This window comes from Podarcis erhardii (genome assembly GCF_964252035.2).
Source record: "Podarcis erhardii genome assembly, chromosome: 5".
In the NCBI taxonomy this organism is placed as follows: domain Eukaryota; kingdom Metazoa; phylum Chordata; class Lepidosauria; order Squamata; family Lacertidae; genus Podarcis; species Podarcis erhardii.
Genome location: NC_138509.1, coordinates 99,889,280 through 99,914,523, shown reverse-complemented (window position 1 = coordinate 99,914,523; position 25,244 = coordinate 99,889,280). Strand labels below are relative to the sequence as shown.

General features: G+C 48.3%; 1 protein-coding gene across 2 annotated transcripts in view; it reads left to right on the top strand.

The window, feature by feature from the left end:
- The window catches only part of P3H2 (prolyl 3-hydroxylase 2), a 117,650-nt gene that overhangs the window by 25,596 nt on the left and 66,810 nt on the right, over window positions 1–25,244 (top strand). Inside the window, exon 1 of one of the 2 annotated variants that reach the window (XM_081862421.1) lies at window positions 13,988–14,442. The exons of the other annotated variant lie outside the window; for it this stretch is intronic. Within the exon in view, the coding sequence (XP_081718547.1) occupies window positions 14,422–14,442 (21 nt within the window). The 5' untranslated portion in view covers window positions 13,988–14,421. Of the gene's footprint in view, window positions 1–13,987; window positions 14,443–25,244 lie in introns of those variants that run through there. 2 annotated transcript variants of the gene reach the window in all.

Sequence of the window (25,244 nt, the reverse complement as noted above, 5' to 3'; positions counted from 1 at the left end):
TGCTCTCACTCACTAGACCACCTCTCAGATGTTTACTTGTCTTCCTAGTTCCTAACTGTTCCTGTCTCAGCTTATTTCGCTAAACTAACTCAACCTTGGGACACAGGTGGCACTGTGGGTTAAACCACAGAGTCTAGGACTTGCCAATCAGAAGGTTGGCAGTTCAAATCCCCCCGACAGGGTGAGCTCCCGTTGCTTGGTCCCTGCTCCTGCCAACCTAGCAGTTTGAAAGCACGTCCAAGTGCAAGTAGATAAATAGGTACCGCTCCGGTGGGAAGGTAAACGGCGTTTCTGTGCACTGCTCTGGTTCGCCAGAAGCGGCTTAGTCATGCTGGCCACATGACCTGGAAGCTGTACGCCGGCTCCCTTGGCCAATAAAGTGAGATGAGCGCCGCAACCCCAGAGTTGGCCACGACTGGACCTAATGGTCATGCAACCCTTTACCCTTTACCGTTACCTTTAACTCAACCTCCCCACAGACTCTATCCCAATTCACTCCCACTCCAACCAACCAGCCAACTCCCAACGAACTCCTCCCTTCGCCCCTCCCAGAGCTGGTTTTATAGTCCCTCTGACTCCACCGCCTGGGTTCTGATTGGGTAACCTGTTTAACTATTTCACCTCCAGCACTCTCATATGTTAACATAAGCTGATCAGGCACCTTGGGTGGCGTGTGAGCCCTGTGCCCAGGAGCGGGGCTGTCTGCCCACAGGGCAGGGCCACCCAGAAGAGAAGAAGAGTTTGGATTTGATATCCCGCCTTTCACTCCCTTCAGGAGTCTCAAAGCGGCTCACATTCTCCTTTCCCTTCCTCCCCCACAACAAACACTCTGTGAGGTGAGTGGGGCTGAGAGACTTCACAGAAGGGTGACTGGCCCAAGGTCACCCAGCAGCTGCATGGGGAGGAGCTGGGAATCAAACCCGGTTCACCAGATTACGAGTCCACTGGTCTTAACCACTACATCACACTGGCTCTCGGGGAGCGGGGCCGACTTCCCATGGGGCACCGCAGGGCCTCCAAGGAGTCTGCATGCCTCCTACCACTCAGCTGCCCTACAGTTGAGGGGGAGGCAATGGGCGGACTGTTTGGGGCAGCTCGGAGCCTGCGGGCGCTCAAGCCACTGCGTCACTTACAGGAGAGAGGCTCGGCTCGGGCGTGCTGCAGGCTCCCTGGTGAGTGCCACCCACCATTTTGTCACCCCCCCCTCAGTGGTGACACCTGGGGCGGACCGCACCCAATGCACCCCCCTTGCTACGCCCCAGCCACTATGAGAACAGGTGCTGGATTAGATGGGGCATTGACCTGATCCAGCAGGATCGTGTCATGGGCTTTGAAGACACTCAGGACGCAAGGGAGAAAAGTGCTAAGAGGAAGGCACGCTTGGCAAATCCACACCATGATCTACTCCTACCTGGAAACCAATGTCCCCACTGTGGAAGGATGTGTGGATCCAGAATTGGCCTCCACAGTCACTTATGGACTCATTGTTAAAAGCGTGTTTATGGAAGACAATCTTACTCAGCTACAAGTGATGGCCGAAGAAGAAGAAGGAGGAGGAGGAGGAGGAGGAGGAATCCCACCTGCTTCAAGAGCTGGCTGGTGGCAGCTTTTGCATGACACATGTTGGTGTCAAAAGAAGTATGTGGCAGGTAAAAAGGTGGACCAGACACTTGTCCGCTTTCCTCGCCTAGGTGAAATGGGATCTCCTGCCCTCCAAAATGTGCCTTCGGGATCTCCAACTGCACGCCGGGCTCTTAATTGCTTGCAGCCCGCGAGATATTATTTTCGTGCAGGGAAATTTCCTCCTGGCAAGCTTTCCGGAGCGCTTACAGCCAGCCTGTTGTGCATTAGCGAGAAATCAGTTTTTCTCATCAGCAAAGCTCTATTAAGGCTTGTGTTTGTGTTTCATTTGCCCTCGGTTGCCGCACGGAGGTCCTGGACGCTGTTATCGGCTTTGCTCATAAAAGGGAAGGCGGCTGCTTCTGACAGCTGCAGGGAAGGGCTTGGGAGGCCAGTAGCGCAGATGTGCTGGGCTCTTGCCCAGCCGCACTTGGCTGCAACTCCTGCATCACAGGGGGGTTGGACTAGATGACCCCTTGGGGTGCAGTGGTTAAGAGCGGTAGTCTCATAATCTGGGGAACCGGGTTCGCGTCTCCGCTCCTCCACATGCAGCTGCTAGGTGACCTTGGGCCAGTCACACTTCTCTGAAGTCTCTCAGCCCCACTCACCTCACAGAGTGTTTGTTGTGGGGGAGGAAGGGAAAGGAGAATGTTAGCCGCTTTGAGACTCCTTAAAGGGAGTGAAAGGCGGGATATCAAATCCAAACTCTTCTTCTCTACAGTTCCATGTTTCCATGACCTCAGAAGGTGTTGGGCTCTCTTTCATCAGAGGTTTTTAAGCAGAGGTTGGATGGTCATCTGTCAGTGATTCTTCAGCCACGATTGCTTCGTTGCAGGGGGTTGGACTGGATGGCCTCTGGGTGCCCCTCCCATACTCCCCAGTTATGTGATTCTATTGTACTGAGGATGTTGGGGCTCCTGTTTTGCATCCAGCCTGACTCCTTGGGCAGAGAAAAGCCTGGATCTGTATTCATCGTTGCCAACCAAACTATCCCTTTTCCCCCTGGCTCATCGTACCAGGAACTTATGAATGGTCGATTCCACTGAACCGTCAGGATTGCGGCTTTGGAGTTTTGTGTTTGCTCACGTAATGTTGGCTGTGCCAGGTCTGGGCTAGCCAATTCCGCAGGCCCTTGAATTGCTTGTAGCTGATGCCTTAATGAGTCGCCTTCAGGAGATGCTTTGCATTCCTTCCGATTTATGGCATTGTGAGCGCTCTCTCTCCCTCTCTCTCTCCTTACCTCATTAGCCACAGAGAGGCAGCTTGGGAGCGAACAGGAACTTTTCCCACAAAGGTTCCTGGCCTTCCTTTCTCTGCCTCTGGATGCAGAGCCCAAATGGATGTAGTCTAAACACAGGACCGGAATCCAAGATTACCCGTGGAGTATAAGCAGTAGCCTGCTTGAGGTCGGAATCCAACTTAGAACTAGGATAATCACAATTACTTGAAGTCTAAAGGCTTTGTTTTCTTTTTCAATAAAAGCAAAGAAGTTGGTGGAAGGGGCTGCTGCTTGTACTGCGTTTTGCAAAAGCGCTGCGGCTCCTGAGAATTACTGCTTGCCTCCAAAGGCAAGTCTCCTGCTGAGTCCTGAGCCCAGGTTGGGACATCCCAGAAACAGACTCCACCCCAGATGATGAATTTTGGTCTCCAAACGTCAGGGGAGGGAACAGCCCCCCCTATGTGGAGAGCTTACAACATTTGGGGCTTTTTACTTCAGGGCAGCGGTTGCCAAACCGTTTTTGGTCCACTGCCCCTCTTGGTTCCATCAACTCACCCCCAGTGCCCCTTGCCCTACAAAAAAAGCATCATTCAGAATAGTGGCTTGCAAGACCCACTAAGGAAGAGAATAGCACAATTCATTGCACATTTATTCAAACTCTAATTAAAACTGGTTCAATTCATGCAACAAAAGGGATGAACCTGACCTTCATACTCTTCCGAGTATGAAGAGCAATGGTGACTTCCATTGTGTCCAGGGTGGCTGTCCACCAGCTCCATCTGGTACGCAGGATGAGACCCTCCCTGCCCGCAGACTGTCTCACCAGAGTGGTACATGATCTGGTTTTCTCCCGCTTGGACTACTGCAATGCTATCTGTGTGGGGCTACCTTTGAAGGTGACCCGGAAACTACAACTAATCCAGAATGCGGCAGCTAGACTGGTAACTGGGAGTGGCCGCCGAGACCACATAACACTGGTCCTGAAAGATCTTCATTGGCTCCCAGTATGTTTCCAAGCACAATTCAAAGTGTTGGTGCTGACCTTTAAAGCCCTAAACGGCCTTGGCCCAGTATAACTGAAGGAGCGTCTCCACCTCCATTGTTCAGCCCGGACACTGAGGTCCAGCTCCGAGGGCCTTCTGGCGGTTCCTTCCCTGTGAGAAGTGAGGTTACAGGGAACCAGGCAGAGGGTCTTCTTGGTGGTGGCGCCTGCCCTGTGGAACGCCCTCCCAGCAGATGTCAAGGCAATAAACAACTATCTGACTTTTAAAAGATCTGAAGGCAGCCCTGTTTAGGGAAGTTTTTAATGTTTAATGCTGTATTGTTTTTAACACCTGATTGGAAGCCGCCCACAGTGGCTGGGGAAACTCAGCTAGATGGGCGGGGTATAAATAATAAATTATTGTTGTTGTTGTTGTTGTTGTTGTTGTTGTTGTTGTTATTATTATTACTAATTATTATTATTTTATTGAATTTATATATTGCCCTATACCCAGAGGTCTCAGGCGGTTCACTGAACAAAATCAAATATAAAACCACAAAATATACAATCAAAATAAAAACAACAGCCCAATAACCCCCGTCCCCCCAAAAAGCACATGTTAAAAGGGCATAGGATGTCAATCAAATCAACCAATGACCTGGTTAAAGAGGAACGTGTATAATGAAGGCGCCAGATGAACTTTCCTGGGGAGAGCATTCCAGAGATGGGGAGCTGCTGTGGACAGAAAAATCTTCCTCCCTCTCTCTCCCATACGGTACAATAATCTTTCTTGTCATTGTTCCATACGTAATGACAAAACTGAAAAAATCTACATCAGACATTCAAAACCCACAAGCCTGCTATCCCAGCTATCCCAGCCTGGTTAGCTCCCTAAAAACTCTGATACCCCATAATTAAATACAATATACTCCCATAGAGACTACCTTACACAGCGTTTAAAATCAAAATCGCATTTGGGTAGAAACTGTTTCTCAGGCGGCTAGTCCTAGTCTTTATAACCCTGTACCTTCTTCCAGAGGGACGCAGGTGGCGCTGTGGGTTAAACCACAGAGGTTAAACCACAGAGCCTAGGACTTGCCGATCAGAAGGTCAGTGGTTTGAATCCCCACAATGGGGTGAGCTCCCGTTGCTCGGTCCCTGCTCCTGCCAACGTAGCAGTTCGAAAGCAGTTCGAAAGCACGTCAAAGTGCAAGTAGATAAATAGGTACCGCTCTGGTGGGAAGGTAAACGGCGTTTCCGTGCGCTGTTCTGGTTCGCCAGAAGCGGCTTAGTCATGCTGGCCACATGACCCGGAAGCTGTACGCCGGCTCCCTTGGCCAATAAAGTGAGATGAGCTCCTGCCAACGTAGCAGTTCGAAAGCACGTCAAAGTGCAAGTAGATAAATAGGTACCGCTCTGGTGGGAAGGTAAACGGCGTTTCCGTGCGCTGTTCTGGTTCGCCAGAAGCGGCTTAGTCATGCTGGCCACATGACCCGGAAGCTGTACGCCGGCTCCCTTGGCCAATAAAGTGAGATGAGCTCCGCAACCCCAGAGTTGGCCACGATTGGACCTAATGGTCAAGGGACCCTTTACCCTTTACCTTCTTCCAGAAGGCAGAAGCTGAAAGATATCATTTTTGGGGTGCGCACTATCCTGCGCTATATCTGCAGCTTTCCTATGGCACCTGGAAGCATAGATTTGATCCAAGGTGGGAAGAGTGCACCCAATTATTCTCTCCACAGTCTTGACAACCCTGGACAGCATTGTTTTTTCCCTGACCGTGCAGCTCCAAAACCACACACACAGACCATAAGTTAATACACTCTCAACAGTACAATGGTAAAATGCCATCAACAGGTCCCTTGAGAGATTATTTTTCTGGAGGATTCTCAGAAAATATAACCTCTGCAGTTCTCTCTTCATCAGGTCTTTAGTGTTTTCTCCCCAGGGCAGGTCGTCTCTCAACTCCATTCCCATAAATCGAAACACTGAGACCTGTTCCACGCACTTCCCCTCAATAATAAGTGGCTGAATATTCAATTTACATTTCCTCAGGTCCCCAATAATCTCTTTTGTTTTCTTTAAGTTAAGGAGTAAGTTGTTTTTCCTGCACCACTCCCCCCCCCCAACTGCTCATAACACTAGAAGTGGTAAGCAGCCAAAGAAACTGAATGTTGGAAGATTTGGGAGAGACAAAAGAAAATGCTTCTTTGCACAGGGCGTAGTTATATGATGGATTTGTGCTTCTAGAGGAGGTAGTGATGGCCGCCAACTTGGATGGCTTTGAAAGAGGATGAGACAAATTCATGGAGGAGGAGGAGGAGGGGGCTATTGATGGCTACTAGCCAGGATGGCTATCCTCTGAATCCACAGCTGGAAGCAGAAATGATTCTGAGTTGCTGGGAACCACAGGAGGGAAGAGCGTTGCTCCTGTGTTCGAATCCTGCTTGCTGGTTTCTCTTGGGAGCATCAGGCTGGCCACTGGGAGAATGGGATGCTGGACTAGATGGGCCCCTGGCCTGATCCTGCAGAGCTTTTCTTATGAGAGGGGTATATCAAACTGAATTCTTTCTTGGCCCTGAGTCAAATATGAACCAGAGTAGTTTTTGTTTAGGGGTAGGTTGAGGGGAGAGACCCTAATTCTCACATCCCATGCCTTCACTGTGGAAGTGATAGCTTGAAAATAGTAAGGGAAGGGATAGCATCAAAAGATGTACGCAAAACATTGTAGAAGATTATATTAATAGACAGGATTGTAAGTTGTTTTTATATGCAGTAACGGCAGCAAGAATATTATTGGCACAAAAATGGAAGCAAGAAGAATTACCAACGAAAGAAGAATGGCAGAAGAAACTGATGGACTATGCAGAATTGGATAAATTAACAGGAAGGATTCGAAACCTGCGGGACCAGAGATTCTTAGAAGACTGGAGTAAATTTACAAACTATTTGAAAAGTAACTGTAATGAACAGATTAGGCTTCTAGGACTGCAAGAAGTTTTGTAAGGAGGACTATCTGAAATATGGCAAGAAAGACTATGAGGAGAATTATTAGTTAGTGATAATTAAGAGTAATAGAGAAATTCAGAAATGCAGAATAAGTGATAAAGAAAGAAAAATCATCAGAGGTGTTGACGGAAGTCTAAAACATTGTATGAGATAAGAAGTTATGTTATATGAATGTTGGAAATGATATATTTAAAAAACTAATAAAAATGTGTGTATGTGTGTGTGTGTGTATATATATATATATATATATACACGCACAAAACAACATAGGAAAGTGCAATGTGGCCAAGTTTAAGCTGTTTGAGCCCAGTGGTCAGCATGACTGGTTTGCCAGGAGCAGAACTCGCCATTCGGCGCCAGTGGCGTAGCGTGGGGGGTGCAGGGGGGGCCGGCCGCACCGGGCGCAACATCTGGGGTTAGGGCAAATCCACGGGTTAGGGGGCGCAAATCCACGGGTTAGGGGGCGCAAATTACTTGCCTTGCCCCGGGTGCTGACAACCCACGCTACGCCACTGTTCGGCGCGCCACGCAAGCCGCCTCAGTTCCAGAGTGATGAGCAGCAGGCAGGATTCACAAGTACCGTGAACAAACCAGTGGGGCTGGACTAGATGACTCAGGAGGGTCCCTTCCAACTCCACAATTCTATGAACCTCATGGCCAAGTGCAGGGCAGAAGAAAGGAAAGAAAGCAGGTGCCCTGGGCTGGGAGATACAGTCCGCTTGCTTGATTTGCAAACACCGAAGATCCCCCTTGACCCAGAGGCCAGTTTCGAAAATACAAAATTAGGTCCCCGAGAAGATATCGTTTCATGGGATCTCAGAAGCTCACTTGCAGACTTCGGGAAAGCGAAAGAGCCGTGATCGGCTGTGTTCGAGTGGAGCCCCTTCCTAACAACATTGCCCGACAGCTGCATCCTGTTGGAGCAGGAAAAGGACAGAGTTTAACCATCTCCTCTGTGTTGAGGAACAGCTGCGACTGCCTGTCCTCAAAGCCTCTGGCGACAGGGACCAAGACGAACGCATAGGAGGCATAAAGGATCACCCACACGTGCTTATTTCGATGTTGATCCGCAGAGTTGCAAAGAAGAAAATGTGGCCTGCCCATTTTAACTTGCTGCGCCTTGACAAACATATGTAGTGTTCACCCTTCTCTCCAGTTGCTGACATCCTGGAAACCAGCCCGGAAAGGAGATTCATACCTTGGCCAGCACCAAATTTCCTAAAGGACAACTTGAGGAGTTGTTTAAGCTTTGTTGCTGATGGAGTCCAACCTTCCCGGCAGCCCTGCAAAGCAGACTTGCCAGCAACCCCCGGTGGCCCTAGCAAGCGTTGGATCTGCACGTAGCCTCTTTCCTTCGACTTAGGATGTTGCCTGTCAGGGTGCCAGAAAGCCCCTCCAGATGTTCGTTTTATTTTGCTCGTGGTGGTATTGGGAAAGTTATATGTCATGCTTTTCATGCTGTTTGCACCTGCAAATGTTTTAGGGTAGACATGCTGCCTCATTCCCTATTAGTGCATGCAGTGTAACTCCCTGCTGAAATCTTGCACCTTTTCATACCTTGATTTTATTTTTGCCGGGGACGGGGTTTGACTTGCTTTTGTTGCCTTATGTGACTTAGCTGTGTCTTCTGCGCTGTAGGGTGTTGGAGCAGAGGACCGTTCCAACTCTGCAATTCTGTAATTCTTTGTTGCAAAAGTGCCCCTCCTGACAGCAATAATGCAGTAATATGATAAGTCTGAGGAAGTGCCAGACAGCAACCAATAAAGTGGAATAAATCCATTATTAATGTGTCAATGAAACATTGCACAACACATCTGCAAAAAGACAACAGCAACACAAGTCTTGAGGGTCCCTGAAGGTGGCTGGGCTTGAGGAATTTGACCTTTGCAAATTCCAGCAACAAGCTCACCTGTTCCACACCTCCCAGCCTGTTAAGTGGATCAGAACTTAGTAAATTGCCGTGATTTTCTAGCACATTTTCTCTCCAAATGCACATTTTTAAATGCACCCTGTTCTCTCTGCGGCCAAGCAGATTTTCATTTTGGGAAGCCCGTAAGCGGGAATTGAGAGCAACTGCACTCTCCCCAATTGTGATTCAAAGCAATTGGCATCCAGACTACTAATTTCCTGGACAGGGGAGGTAGAGCAAAGCCATTGTAGTTAGTAGCCATTGATGCTTAAAGCATCCAAGTTAGTGGGAGCGAACACTCTTGCCTTAACCAGGTGCTGCATGAAGAAGCAGCCAGCAGGATCTCTGGATCCCGCAGAATTTGTCCAGGGCCTCCTGCTTCATTTCACTTGCGACACCATGTGCTGAGATACAATCTGGGTATGCGTCAGCTTACTGACCTGGCCAAATCCAACCCTCTCCGTCCACCGCCCCCCTCCGCTGATATCACCACCTATTTGCCATTTAAAAAATGTTCACATTGCTTGGCCAGAAATCTCCTGCACTCACATTTAAAAGCCCTTTGATGAAGTGTCCTGGCTTTGACAGACACTGGGCACCGTTCCCATTGACCTCACCAGTCGACTCTTAAAACTCCATCTTAGACACACACACACACTGCTGTTCCTGGGACCATAAAGCTTGCTGTCCAACCAGCAAGGCTTGCAAATTGAGACTTTCTTGGGCAGTGGGAGAAGCATAGGTCACTGGGAGCCGGTCAGGTGTGAGGTGTCATATGAACAGGTGGTCCTGCTGCAGCTGGGGAGGGAACGCCCTCAAATTTCAACCAGGACCCAGGAGAGAGTTTTTTTTGTTCAGCAGAAAGCCATTGCCTCGTTTCACAATCTTTGCAGGAGCACAGACTATAACGTTGTTCCTCATGATGCTTGGAGCCCTCATCCAGTTACTGACCTCTGGAAAAGGCAGAGGAACGATCTGGCTTCCCATTCCGGGTCACTGAGGTCCTGTAACTTGAGCTTTGCATCCTACATTTTGTTCACCGCTTTAGCAGAGGGCCAGGCATGTATCCTGTCCTCCAGAGCAGGGTTCTGCCCCTAGGCAAGTCTGCTCCTCTTCCTGTTTCTTCTTATACCAATTGAAGAAAGAAAAGCTCTGTATCAGGATCAATCCAAAGGGTTCCCGTCCACCTTTGGGTGAATGTTCAGGGAGGCTGTATTGTTTATTAATATCCTTCCTAACTTGCGCTAGCACATTTCTTTACTTAGCAGAGTCTTACATTCTCCTTTTAAATGCACAGCAGATAGCTGGTTGCAGGCTTGTTTAAGCCTCTTACTGTTAGGTTCCTGGAAAGTTCCCTTATATCCCTCTTAAAAGAATAAACACACGACAATCTTGTGTAAAGTATATAAAAGTTTACTCACATCATCAGTTCACAGTTGGATCCCTGAAGGCAGACTTAAGTTACAAAGTAGATATGTGTGGATCTATCCCATATGGGGATACTAGCCCCTCTCAGGTGGGCTATTGTAAAAGAACAAGCGACATGTTTATGGTGAGTTCTGACACCTCTTTTTCTAGAAAAATAGCCCTGCTTGGAACTAACTGTCAATTTTCAACTTCAGGTGCCTTGCCAACCTCAAAGGGTTGTTGTAAAATAAAACTGGGGTGATAACTCTGAGCTCATTGGAGGAAGAGTGCAAATGTACTAAAATTACCTCTCTCTGTCCAAAACCAGTGCTTGTCTAAGTAGATCTTAAACTGGATTTCCTTTTTATGTTTTTTTGAATGGGGGAGTTGAACTCTTCTCCCAAGGTCACTGTTTTGGGGTTTTTTAAAAAGCACTTTCAGTATAGTGTTGGAAAACTTTAAAACCCACGAGTGGAAAAAAACCTGGTGGCAAGAGAGCAGATGAATCTCTTTAATGCACTTTTAAATTGCTGTTGCACAAATGCAGTCCAGATGTGTCAGAAAGGGGACTTGGTTTTTGCAAATCGCTGAGCTGCCGCTTTTGGAAACTGGGCTGAGCTTGAGCATCATGCTTGGAGCACTCAGGTACAGAGGCTGCCAGGAGACTGGTGTTGGCAGGCACTGCTCTCCGAAAAGTCTGCTTGCTTGGATGTGAGTCTCAGTGATTTCAGTAGAAATGGCTCCCAAGTCATTTATCTAGGGAATCAGCTTTTACCTGTGTGGTTCAAAACCAGGTACTTTGAGACTCTGTTCTTACCCTGACATCTCTCCCACCTCTGCTCATTTTCCCAATCTCCTGTTCTCAAGAGAGTTACATGGGTTTGCAATTTATTTTTTAATGGCCTCGTGAAAATTCATCAGCCTTTTAGTGCAAAATGCACATTTCCCCATGCAAGCTCCCTTAACGCAACACATCTGGGACATTATTTGCACTGATATATGCCTTTGTTTATGCACACTGTAACCTAATCCATGCATTTTCACACTGATTATCTGGAGGACTGCATGACAAAATTCAGACCAGTCTGAATTTCAAAAGCTAGCTGAGCTTCAATTTGTATAAGGAGAGCCTGCTGGATCAGGCCAATGACCCATCAGGTCCAGCATTCTATTCTCACAGTGGCCAAGAAGATACCCCAAAGCGAAAGAAGCAAACAGGATACAAGCACAAGAGCCCCCACTCCCTTCATGTCATTTTGGACTCACAGCTGTCCATGGAGGTGCAGGTCAATTCTGTGTCCAGGGCAGCTGTCTACCAGCTCCATCTGGTATGCAGGATGAGATCTTCCCTGCCCACTGTCTGTCTCGCCAGAGTGGTGCATGCTCTGGTTATCTCCCGCTTGGACTACTGCAATGCGCTCTTCATGGGGCTACCTTTGAAGGTGACTCAAAAACTACAACTAATTCAGAATGCGGCAGCTAGACTGGTGACTGGGAACGGCCGCCAAGACCACATAACACTGGTCCTGAAAGGCCTACACTGGCTCCCAGGACATTTCCAAGCACAATTCAAAGTGTTGGTGCTGACCTTTAAAGCCCTAAACGGCCTCCGCCCAGTAGACCTGAAGGAGCATCTCCACCCCCATTGTTCTGCCCGGACACTGAGGTCCAGCACTGAGGGCCTTCTGGCGGTTTCCTCATTGCGAGAAATGAGGTTACAGGGAACCAGGCAGAAGGCCTTCTCAGTGGTGGCACCTGCCCTGTGGAACGCCCTCCCACCAGATGTCAAGGCAATAAACAACTATCTGACTTTTAAAAGACACCTGAAGGCGGCCCTGTTTAGGGAAGTTTTTAATGTCTGATGCTGTATTGTTTTTGATATTTGGTTGGAAGCCACTCAGAGTGGCTGGGGAGACCTAGTCAGATGGGCGGGGTATAAATTATTTTTATTATTTTTATTATTATTTGGTTTCCAGCATGTAGTATTCAGAAGCATTGCTGTCTCCCACTATGGAAGCAGAGCAGAGCTATCCTGGCTAGGAGCCATCGATAGCCCTCTCCTCCTCTATGAATTTGTCCTGTCCTCTTTTAAAGCCATCCAGGTTGGTGGTTGTCACTGCCTCCTGTGGCAGAGAGTTCCATAGTTTAACTGCGTTACGAAGGACTTTCTTTAATCTGTCGTGAATCTCCCAGCAAATTGTTTTAGGAAGTGAGAATGTGAAACCTGCTTCTTTCAGTCTGAAATGCCTCTTCGCACCTGCCCTGCAAATGGCAGACAAGAGGCTTGGAAGTCTCCCGCACCTCACCCCACGGATCTTCAGTGGGTCCTTTAAGGAGCAGGGAGAATGGCCAAGGAAGGATCACTTGTGGAGGAGCTCGGAGGAGCTCACTTTGTTTCCAAGCCACAGAGGAAGTCAGTCTCAATTCAGAGGCGCTGCTGGTGTGATTTATTTCTTTGGATACCCAAAGCCGTTACAAAGCAATATACATGCAACCAAAATAAAACACGTTGCACAGCTGAAAGAATTGTTAAAGCGAGGCATGCTGTCAGATAGGAATTTATTGCACTGAAGAATTTAACTTCGCTTCCCCACAAACTTTTCTCCTTAAAATTGCTGCTCTAAAGACAAAACAGGCCACTTTTGCAGAAATGACATGGGGCCTGTTCCCTGGTAATAATAATAATAATAATAATAATAATAATAATAATAATAATAATAATAATAATAATGTGAGAGATTTAAATCTTTGAGCAAGGCTGCTCTTAAGTCCTCATAAACAGCAAAAACAAAAGCCAGTAGTAGGGCAAATATTCAGGTGCATGACACACTCACACCCCGACAGAGTCTCTCTTTGGGCAGAATCTGGCATTGCGACCTTCAACTATAGCATCGTGCATAGTCTGGAATCGCAGAGCTGGAGAAACTTTTCCCCACTGAACATTTGTCATGCTGGTTACTGGTCCCATCACCTCCTGGCAAATAGAAGGGGAAGAAATGGAGGCAGTGAGAGATTTTACTTTCTTGGGCTCCATGATCACTGCAGATGGTGACAGCAGTCAGGAAATTAAAAGACGCCTGCTTCTTGGGGGAAAAGCAATGACAAACCTAGTCAGCATCTTAGAAAGCAGAGACATCACCTTGGCAACAAAGGTCCATGTAGTTCAAGCTATGGTTTTCCCAGTAGTGATGTATGGAAGCGAGAGCTGGACCATAAAGAAGGCTGATTTCCTTCGGAATGGATGCTTTTGAATTCTGGTGCTGGAGGAGACTCTTGAGAGTCCCATGGACTGCAAGAAGATCCAACCTCTCCATTCTGAAGGAAATCAGCCCTGAGTGCTCACTGGAAGGACAGATCCTGAAGCCCAGACTCCAAGACTTTGGCCACCTCATGAGAAGAGAGGACTCCCTGGAAAAGACCCTGATGTTGGGAAAGATGGAGGGCACAAGGAGAAGGGGACGAGATGGTGGGACAGTGTTCTCAAAGCTACCAGCATGAGTTTGACCAAACTGCGGGAGGCAGTGGAAGACAGGAGAGCTGCATTTGGACAGGCAGGCAGAAGTGTGATCAGCACAAAACAATGTTTTAAGATACGAGATTTCATATAGGAAGACGCCATCTCAAAGTTTGACAACCTCATAACGCTCCCCAAAGTCTATAAACATCAGTAACTTGTCACGTTTCCTGATTCTGAGATGGAATCGCTTTATTACAACATTGATGATGAGGCATTCCCCGTTCTTTGGATTCCACTGGAAATCCGCCGAATGCAAGGACACAGCCTGACAGTCAGATCATGTTGCCACAGAGTTGGTAGCAGACTCTGCAATGGCAAAGGCAGGTTCCAGTGGCTGCAGAACAGGGATGGAGAGAAAGGAGATTCCAGAATGTGGATGCCTTCTGCCAGATCCCCAGGCCCACAGATGGTGTGAGATGGAAGCCACACCATGGAGGAGAGGGAGGCAGAAAGAAAGTTTCCGACCGTGGATTAATCTAGACATTGTGACATCACCGAGCCTGGCCTGGCTAGATGGCAAGGGGACCAGCATTTCCAAAGACTGACGGTAGCTGCGGTGGAAAACGGGAGATTGTGTCAGGTCTCGCCAAGTTCGCTGCGGTGTCTAATACAAGAGGAAAGATCGTTCCCGAGGAAACTCTTGTTCTTTTGAGGGAGCTCCCATCCTTTGGAAATGCGACTTCTTTTATTTACTCAATGAAAATCCCAGGACGGCCACGGAGGCTGCTCTTGAATGGCTGGGCCTTTGCCAAAGCCCAATGAAGTCAGTGGAAAAAAGTGTGAGTGTTTTAGAACTTGATCTGTTCCCCCTACAGCCTGGTTTCCTCTCTTGCCAGCTTCCAGATGGGGTAATTGGTCCTTCTGTCTCCATACTTTCACTCTTCGCTTCCAAACATAAACACAGCTTTGCTGGGCAGCCGCACGGCACCGTTCCCCCTTCCCGTGTACCTGGGAGAGCTTTTGCTGATAACAGCAATTTTCCCTGCACTGGGAGTTTTTTTGCTCTTTAAATGCTTGGTGGGCCGCAGTTGTTGAGGCCTGCTGGCCTCCCCCCAAGTTGGGGGGTGGTTTCCTTTTGGAAGAGAAAATGCAGGAGACTTGCACTCTTGATGACTAATAGCTACGATGGCTATGTTCTATGTTAGTGATGGAGGTGATGTTGTTGTTGTTTAGTCGTTTAGTCGTGTCCGCGTCTTCGTGACCCCCTGGACCAGAGCACGCCAGGCACTCCTGTCTTCCACTGCCTCCCGCAGTTTGGCCAAATTCATGCTTGTAGCTTCAAGAACACTGTCCCACCATCTCATCCTCTGTTGTCCCCTTCTCCTTGTGCCCTCCATCTTTCCCAACATCAGGGTCTTTTCCAGGGAGTCTTCTCTTCTCATGAGGTGGCCAAAGTATTGGAGCCTCAACTTCAGGATCTGTCCTTCCAGTGAGCACTCAGGGCTGATTTCCTTCAGAATGGAGAGGTTTGATCTTCTTGCAGTCCATGGGACTCTCAAGAGTCTCCTCCAGCACCAGAATTCAAAAGCATCCATTCTTCGGCGATCAGCCTTCTTTATGGTACAGCTCTCACTTGTATACATCACTACTGGGAAAGCCAGAGCTTTAACTATATGAACCTTTGTTGGCAAGGTGATGTCTCTGCTTTTTAAGATGCTGTCTAGGTTTGTCATTGCTTTCCTCACAAGAAGCAGGCGTCTTTTAATTTCATGACTTCTGTCACCATCTGCAGTAGTGACAGAAGTCACAAAATTAAAAGATGGAGGCGATATTTTCCTCCAACTTCTATCACACTGGACTCAAGGACATCCATTGTAGCTGAATGTTGGAAGACTGGCCAGAATGAAAGGAAGGAAGGTATTGGACTCTCCTTTGTGGGAGGTCGGTCAACAGATATAGGGTAGCCAACCTGGCAGGGAACTTTTAGCTGTGATTCCTGCATTGAAGGGACTGGGACTAGGTGACCCTCGTGATCTCTTCCAGCTCTACGATTCTATGAGTTTATGGGTTTATATATATGATACTGATACTGATACTGATACTGATACTGATACTGATACTGATACTACTACTACTACTACTAATAATTTATTATTTATACTCCACCCATCTGACTGGGTTTCCCCAGCCACTCTGGGCCACTCCAATCAAATATTAAAAACAATACAGCATCAGACATTAAAAACTTCCCTAAACAGGGCCACCTACAGTTGTCTTTTCAAAGTAAAACAGTTGTTTATTTCCTTGACATCTGACGGGAGAGTGTTCCACAGGGTGGGTGCCACTACCGAGAAGGCCCTCTGCCTGGTTCCCTGTAACCTCACTTCTCACAACAAGGGAACTGCCAGAAGGCCCTCGGCGCTGGACCTCAGTGTCCGGGCAGAACAATGGGGGTGGAGACGCTCCCTCGGGGATACTGGACTGAGGCCATTTAGGGCTTTCAAGATCAGCCCCAACACTTTGAATTGTGCTTGTAAATGTACTGGGAGCCAATGTAGGTCTTTCAAGACCGGTGTTATGTGGTCTCGGTGGCCGCTCCCAGTCACCAGTCTGGCTGCTGCATTCCTGGATTAGTTGCAGTTTCCGTGTCACCTTCAAAGGCAGCGCCACATGAACTCAGTCTCACAGGAAGCAATGATGTCCAGCAGCTTAGATGGCTTTTAGAGTGGATTGGGCAAGTTCCCCACAAGCATCTGCTTGGCCCTGTGAGAACAGGATCTTGACTAGATGGGCCATTGGCCTGATCCAGTAGGCTATTTCTTATTCTCTTATCTTTAGCCATGAATTCCATATGTCGCTCCCTGCAGTACACACAAAGAAAATCTTTGCTGCTTGAACATTGCCTTTAGTCTCCACTGGAATTTGGAAAGGGTTTGGAATTGTCTCTCTCCTGGACTTTAGCCACTTTCCTGTTAATACCTCACCTAAATCATTTGCATCATGTAAATCTTCCAAGGCCCTAGGTTGATGAAGAACAGACCCGAAGCTGTCGCAGTCCATACATCTGGATTTGGGTAGATGTCCTGGGAAAGATGGGTTCCTTTGAATATTTGAGCTGGAACACTTTGGAACACTCTGTGTCTCCCTTTTGGCTCTGAGCTGGGCGACTCCTGTTGTTGGTCTTTCTCTCCCTTCAGCCCCGAGAGGTGGAAGGGGGAGACCCCCCCAGTGGGGCGTGGTCACCACAATTAATTTCAAGCCGTGTGGTAATTAATTACAAGGCTGTTTATATGTCAGGATGCCTTGTTTATATCCCTGGGTTCTTCGATGTGAGGGGCCCTGCCAAGTCGTGAAACCTCAGCCAAGAACGTCCGTCTTGTGACGCTGAGCAGATGTGAGGGGACCTTTTAAACAAAATTCATTACATAGTTTGTTTTGCCTATTGAATGGAATTTGTGGGCCAGTCCCATTTTCTCCCCCCACTTTTCCCATTTCTGAAGAGCTGCATGGTCAGCTCAGTACTCAAGACTTTGGGATTCCCCTAGATGGGGACAGAGGGGCTGTTTTGCATGGTGTGGAATGACTGGAATTCAAGGAACATGGCTGGAATTCAAAGGACCCTGTGCATATTTACTCAAAAGTAAGCCCCACCATGTGCAGTGGAGAAGAGCACTGTATTGCCAAACTCTGGAAGACCTTTAGTCTTAATTATTTGGTGGCTAATATTCAAGAGTGGCACTGTGGTCTACACCACTGAACCTAGGGCTTGCCGATCGGAAGGTCGGTGGTTCGAATCCCCGTGACGGGGTGAGCTCCCGTTGCTCGGTCCCTGCTCCTGCCAACCTAGCAGTTCGAAAGCACGTCAAAGTGCAAGTAGATAAATAGGTACTGCTCCGGCGGGAAGGTAAACAGCATTTCCATGTGCTGCTCTGGTTCGCCAGAAGTGGCTTACTCATGCTGGCCACATGACCCGGAAGCTGTACGCCGGCTCCCTCGGCCAGTAAAACGAGATGAGCGTTGCAACCCCAGAGTCGGCCATGACTGGACCTAATGGTCAGGGGTCCCTTTACCTTTACCTTTATTCAAGGGTTTGGAAAATGACCCATCTCGGGGGGGGGGGGAATCTCATAAGCTAAAAGGATCTACAGTATCTAACTTGTGGGCACCCAATGAATAGCATCTGGTTGGCCACTGTGAGAACAGGATGCTGGAATGAATGGACCACTGGCCTCATCCTGCAGGGTCTTTTAGGGTTCTTATGAAGCCACCAAGACTGGGATTCTCACGGTTTTTGGGGAAAATCATTCCTTTTACCTTGAAAAATATACATATTTCCACGTGGAATTTCTTTAAAAGCAGTAAGAGTAAATACTCACCCCACCTCTGAAAATTCCATGAATTTTTATCTCCCCATTCTGCTTTTAAAAGTACATTGTCAATAACTGATTGACAATAGCAAAGATCAAACAACACGCAGAAGGCCCACCCCCCCTCAAGTCTTTTGGCACATCAATGCTTTAAATGTCTGCAAGGAGATTCTCTTAGCAGAATGGGAGTGGCCTAAACCCTTCCAGTAATTTCAGCTGCTCAGGTTTGGAATTCCAATATTTCTGGCCTCCTGGGTCCCTGGAATGCAGATCCCTTTGGGGTCTTTAAAAGCCCTCTTGCAGAAGAGTCCCCTCTGCCTCTATAATTTTGTATGCTAACCACGCATAATCTTGGATTCTGCAACAGGGTGGAATCTTCTATCCAGGTTGGCCCTCAATCCACTTCTCATTAAAGAGCTTTGCTAATGAGCCCATAATAGGTAAAGGTAAAGAGACCCCTGACCTTTCAGTCCAGTCATGGCCGACTTTGGGGTTGCGGCGCTCATCTCGCTTTATTGGCCGAGGGAGCCGGCGTACAGCTTCCGGGTCATGGGTCCAGCATGACTAAGCTGCTTCTGGCGAACCAGAGCAGTGCACAGAAATGCCGTTTACCTTCCCGCTGGAGCAGTACCTATTTATCTACTTGCACTTTGACGTGCTTTCGAACTACTGGGTGGGCAGGAGCAGGGGCCAAACAATGGGAGCTCACCCCGTCACGGGGATTCAAACCACCAACCTTCTGATCGGCAAGTCCTAGGCTCTGTGGTTTAACCCACAGTGCCACCCGCATAATAAATAAATATTAATAATTGTTCAGGGCTGACCTTGGTGGGTTGGCAAGTCTTGGACTCAGGCCATAGAGCAGGGAGGTTTTTGACATTTGCCCAGGCTTGGACATTTGGTGAAAGATGGACTTTTGGGCACCAATCAGTCAATCAATCAATCAATCAATCAATCAATCAATCAATCCATCATTTTATTTGTGTAGGGGAGGGTGATCTTGTAGGTAAACTGGCTGCTACTTTGGCATGACAGTGCCTGGTTAATCCTTGTGGGAGGCATTGCCCGCGAATTATTCCAGGACATTGCCCACTCACACAATGCCTCTGTTGAGCTTGTGTCGAAAAACCGGCAGTGCAGGGCAATGAGTTGTGGAATGTGTGTTTGGGATCCTTGGAAGTATAGCTGAGGTCAGAGTAATCTGGTTTAGATTGGGAAAAGGGCAGTTGTTGTTCTCAGGCCCCTGCTTTCTTCAAGGAGAAGAGCGATCGGAGGCCAGGCAGGGGTGGCTGACCGCGGGGGTTCGGGATCAAGAATTGTGCCTATTTTTCCAGCTGGAAAAATGCCATTAACGTCGTCTCCTCCTCTCACAGCTGCAAGGCAGCCAATTCCTGGGCCAGATTCATGGCTCCGGGTTCCCTGTAGATGATGTCTCTCTTTGACTTCTTTCTGGCAAGGAAGTGCGTACTTTCGGAGGGGGCAAAGAATCCCGCCCCATTTTTATTTTTATTGTTTTCACGTAATCATGCATGTAGAAATAGTCAACATTCAACAATGCCCCCCAACAGAAGCACAGGAAGACTTTTCAGTTTAGAGAAAAGGAGACTGAGAGGCAACATGGTGGGAGTTTATAAAATTATGCCTGGCCCAAGTGGATTCAGGACAGATTAAAGAAACTGTGGAGGCAGAACTGGTAACTGTTAGCAGAAAATAGGGGCATCCCTTTTGATGGCCCAATTCCCCAAGTTTGTTACTGGTCAGAGATTAATGAACTGAGGCAGAAATCCACGGAAAGCAAGGCTGATTTTTATTATCTTTTGCAACACAGTCTCGCCCCCTTTGTGAAGGACCCAAAGGAACACAACTCCTCTTAAATGTTTGCATTTTGGCATGGGGGAGGGCATTCCTTTCTGCCAGGTCACCTGGGATAAGTGTCAGGGTTACATCCAATACTAGGTGGGGTCAGGCAGACTGAGGTGTCCCATTCCTGAAGACGAACATGTTTTCACACAGTTCCAGACAGCGTTTATACAAAGCATGGACATTGGAAATAGGGTTTTGTGGGGTAGTCAGCATGATCACAGAGATGTTCAGCAGGATCTGGAATCATAGAATCATAGAATCATAGAATCATAGAATCATAGAGTTGGAAGAGACCACAAGGGCCATCGAGTCCAACCCCCTGCCAAGCAGGAAACACCATCAGAGCACTCCTGACATGTGGTTGTCAAGCCTCTGCTTAAAGACCTCCAAAGAAGGAGACTCCACCACACTCCTTGGCAGCAAATTCCACTGTCAAACAGCTCTTACTGTCAGGAAGTTCTTCCTAATGTTTAGGTGGAATCTTCTTTCTTGTAGTTTGGAACCATTGCTCCATGTCCGCTTCTCTGGAGCAGCAGAAAACAACCTTTCTCCCTCCTCTATGTGGCATCCTTTTATATATTTTGAACATGGCTTTTTTATATATTTTGAACATGGCTATCATATCACCCCTTAACCTCCTCTTCTCCAGGCTAAACATGCCCAGCTCCCTTAGCCGTTCCTCATAAGGCATCGTTTCCAGGCCTTGGAGTTTTCTTTTATGTACCCAAGCAAACAGGGCAAACGTCTAGGGTGATTAAGACAATAGTGTTTGCAGATTCTGGGAGAGGAACTGCTTCAGGCGCTTCCCTGATGGGCACCCTGTGACCCTGGGCTTCAGGGATTATGGAAGACCCCAAGATTCCCATGTTACGAAAAAATCTAGGTGCGAGGCTGCTCAGTCACCCAGCTTGTCAGGCAGAGCCCGCAGGTCCCTGCGGAATAAAGGAAGGAGTCCAGCCACCAACCAGAGCAAATGGCTGTAGACCAAAGTTTATTGCACAACAGGTTCAAAGAGGAATTTTGAACCCCGAGGATGGGGTGACAAGGACTTTTAAAAGTTTCTATCTTAAACCAGCATACAGTTCATTAAGCATCATCACTACATCGTTGCTACATCAGGAAAGGGGAGGCTTATACATGATTAACATAGGAGGAATGTGTTGGGGCAAGAGGTGGATACAGGATATGTATTGGAAAGTACATTCTAAGCACCTACTTTGTTGTTGTTTAGTTGTTTAGTCGTGTCCGCCTCTTCGTGACCCCCTGGACCAAACCACTCCAGGCACTCCTGTCTTCCACAGTTGGGTCAAACTCATGTTCATAGCTTCAAGAACACTGTCCCACCATCTCGTCCTCCGTCCTCCCCTTCTCCTTGTGCCCTCCATCTTTCCCAACATCAGGGTCTTTTCCAGGGAGTCTTCTCTTCTCCAGTGGTGGCCAAAGTCTTGGAGCCTCAGCTTCAGGATCTGTCCTTCCAGTGAGCACTCAGGGCTGATTTCCTTCAGAATGGAGAGGTTTGATCTTCTTGCAGTCCATGGGACTCTCAAGAGTCTCCTCCAGCACCATAATTCAAAAGCATCTATTCTTCAGCGATAAGCCTTCTTGATGGTCCAGCTCTCACTTCCATACATCACTACTGGGGAAACCATAGCTTTTACTATATGGATCTTTGTTGGCAAGGTGATGTCTCTGCACCTACTACAAAGAAGAAGAAGAAGAAGAAGAAGAAGAAGAAGAAGAAGAAGAAGAAGAAGAAGAAGAGGAGTAGTTTGGATTTGATATCCCGCTTTATCACTACCCGAAGGAGTCTCAAAGCGGCTAACATTCTCCTTTCCCTTCCTCCCCCACAACAAACACTCTGTGAGGTGAGTGGAGCTGAGAGACTTCAGAGAAGTGTGACTAGCCCAAGGTCACCCAGCAGCTGCATGTGGAGGAGTGGAGACGCGAACCTGGTTCCCCAGATTAAGGGTCTATCGCTCTTAACCACTACACCACACAGGCTCTCAGGGACAATAGAACTTTGGTTTGCATAGTCTGCCACCTGGGCAAGTCCGGAGGAGTGCCTTTGCCTTTGCCACCTATGAGTACCTTCCTGTGAGCATGTGACCTCCCACTTGAGGGATTATGGCGGGGACTGAATGGTTTCCAAGTCCTTGGCCAATGAATCAAATTGGCGGTGGAATGAAGGAAACTGGCAAAGGAGTTGATTTTGTATGATTTTTAAAGCTAGGTAACTTCCCTGAGCTGTCAAGTCAAAAGGAGACATTTATGCATAACATTTGTAACATTTAACAACTTTAAAGATGTGCCCCCCCCCCCGTAATTTCCATAACACCCACAATGCAAGATAGCATGCACACACACTATAGGCTCAAGAATCATACTTTGACAAGCCACCTTATACATAGTTCCACAGAGAAAGCCAGGTTTTCCTTGTTTTAACAGAGTGAAAGTAGCTGTCTTAAATGTTGAAGAAAGGCCACAGCCTGGGGGGTGCTTTGAGACGACATAAGGAGACACTTGTTTCATGTGCGTCCTGGAGACATGTGGCAGAGCACATAGCAAATATACAATGGTACCTCGGGTTAAGTACTTAATTCGTTCTGGAGGTCTGTTCTTAACCTGAAACTGTTCTTAACCTGAAGCACCACTTTAGCTAATGGGGCCTCCCGCTGCTGCCGCGCCGCTGGAGCACGATTTCTGTTCTCATCCTGAAGCAAAATTCTTAACCTGAAGCACTATTTCTGGGTTAGTGGAGTCTTTAACCTGAAGCGTATGTAACCTGAAGCATATGTAACCCGAGGTACCACTGTATAGAGAAGGGGGAAGGAGGGCACGCAATGGGCATTTTCTTTGCAATACTAGTAGACATCGATAGTCCTCTCCTCTGAATGGAGACAGCTTATTCTGAGTCAGGCCACTGGCTCTTTCCAGCACAGTCCCCCTTACTCTGATGGGTAGCAAGTCAGGAGACAGAGTCTTTTTCCAAACCCCCTCTCTCTCCCACACCTCCCACGGTGCAGAAACGGACGTGCAAAGCTGCCTCTCTGGGGCGCAGAAAGGGAAAGGTCCAGGGATCTCTGGATCCTGCTCAAACCCAGCCAGCTTCTGTGCCCCTGTGCAGTTTGCATCTAATTAGTCTGCAAATTATCTGTGTCCATCAGGCTGACTCCTTTTAATTGGCCCTGGCAAACAGCTGATAGAGCTAGGCCTGGCGGACAAAGGGGCTGCCTTGTTAAGAGCTCTTTGTGCCTCTGAAAAAGGACTCTGGTTTGTCCAGGCTCCTGGGAACAGGGAGTGCAGAGCGGGGGCAGGCGGGGGGGGGGAGGTTGAGTTCACAAGCCTGAGCCGCATGACTCATTCCCAGTCTCTGCCAAAGTAGTAGTGCTGGATCAAGGAAGGGACAGGAAGGCTTAAATTAGAAATGGGGGGAGCGTGGTGGAGGGTGGAGAGAGAAACTGGGCCTCCTCCTCTCACTTCAGCTGTAGGGAGCTTCTGCTCTCAAGCAAGGAGAAGCCCAACATCTGCGAGGGTACAGGATGTGGCATCGATGACCTTTGTGGATGCAGCTGGGGGGAAGGTGCATAAACTTATAGAATGGTAGAGGTGGAAAGTGTGCTGGGCCCAGGGGTAACCCGAGAACCACGGTCCAGGTCCAGTCCAGAATCCGAAGGTTCCGCTAGGAGTTAGTCCAGCAGGGCCAAGGCAGGACACGAGGCAGGGAACCAGGCAGGGACAGGTACAGGATCTCAGGCAAGATCTGGATTACATCAATGTTGCTCCCACAACCTGGGGCAGGGTCCCACAGCCTTTTATCTCTGGTGGGGTAGTGGCCGGTCCTGATCCCCCAGCGACTCAGCTCCCTGTTTCACCCAAAGGTGAGCACTCCCCCTGCGAGTACTCAGGTCTCTCCTTCTCTCAGACCTGACTCTCTGCAGCTTGGGAGACGTCGGTGGGTTACTGGACCCAGAGGCCGCCTCGGCCTCCCCTGACCCAACCGGTAGTGGAGCAGCTGTAAGTGATGGCCCAGCTGGAGGCAACGAGGTCATCCCCGCATCTGGAGCCAGGACAGGATCAGGCCCCTGACTCAGCCCAGCTGGTGCTTGTTGCCGGGGAACCTGTGCAGACTGGGGCTCTTCAGGATCAGGCCCCAGACTTGGTTCAGATGATGCCTGAGGCAAAGGATCCGGTGCAGACTGAGTCTCCTCTGGTTCCGAATCTGAGCCCAAGTCCCAGGCCATCACAGAAAGGACCTCCAAGGGTAATCTATTCCAACCCCCTGCAATGCAGGAATTTCAACTAAAGCATCCCCAACAGGTGGTCACCCAAGCTCTGTTTAAGAACCTCCAGTGAAGAGAGTCCACCACCTTCCTAGGTCATAGAACTGTAGAGTTGGAAGGGACCCCAAGGATCATCTAGTCCAACCCCCTGCAAAGCAGCAATTGCAGCTGAAGAATCCCTGACAGGTGGCCATCCAAGCTCTCCTTTAAAAGCTCCAGTGGTGGAGAGTCCCAGAGAGTCTTTTCCACTGTTGAATGGCTCTATATTGAGCTGGAATCGACTTTCTTGTCATTTGAATCCTTTGATTTGGGTCCTGCCCTCCAGAGCAGGAGAAAGCAAGCTTCCTCCATCTTCAGATATTTATTTGAAGAGTATGTTGAGAACTCTGGTGCATCAAAGGGAATACATGGGTGGTAGCAGCACAGGCAAGTGATTAATTCACTCAAAGGTGTTTGCCAGGCCTTCTCAGCTTTTGCCAAGCTCACCATCGACACGAGGAAGAGTCAAACTTTCATACAAGAACTCCAGGGTTTGGTGGTCTTTAATATAGGATTTCAACTCTTACAAAGTTTATCTTGCTCATCGTGTTGTTCTTGTTGAGTCGTTGAGTCGTGTCCGACTCTTTGTGACCCCATGGACCAGAGCACGCCAGGCACTCCTGTCTTCCACTGCTTCCCGCACTTTGGCCAAACTCATGTTGGTCGCTTCGAGAACACTGTCCCACCATCTCGTCCTCTGTCGTCCCCTTCTCCTTGTGCCCTCCATCTTTCCCAACATCAGGGTCTTTTCCAGGGAGTCTTCTCTTCTCATGAGGTGGCCAAAGTCTTGGAGCCTCAGCTTCAGGATCTGTCCTTCCAGTGAGCACTCAGGGCTGATTTCCTTCAGAATGGAGCGGTTTGGTGCCTCCAGCACCATAATTCAAAAACATCAATTATTTGGCTATCAGCCTTCTTTATGGTCCAGCTCTCACCTTCATACATCACTACTGGGAAAACCAGTATACAGACTTTAACTATATGGACCTTTGTTGGCAAGGTGATGTCTCTGCTTTTTAAGATGCTGTCTAGGTTTGTCATTACTTTTCTCCCAAGAAGCAAGCGTCTTTTAATTTCGTGGCTGCTGTCACCATC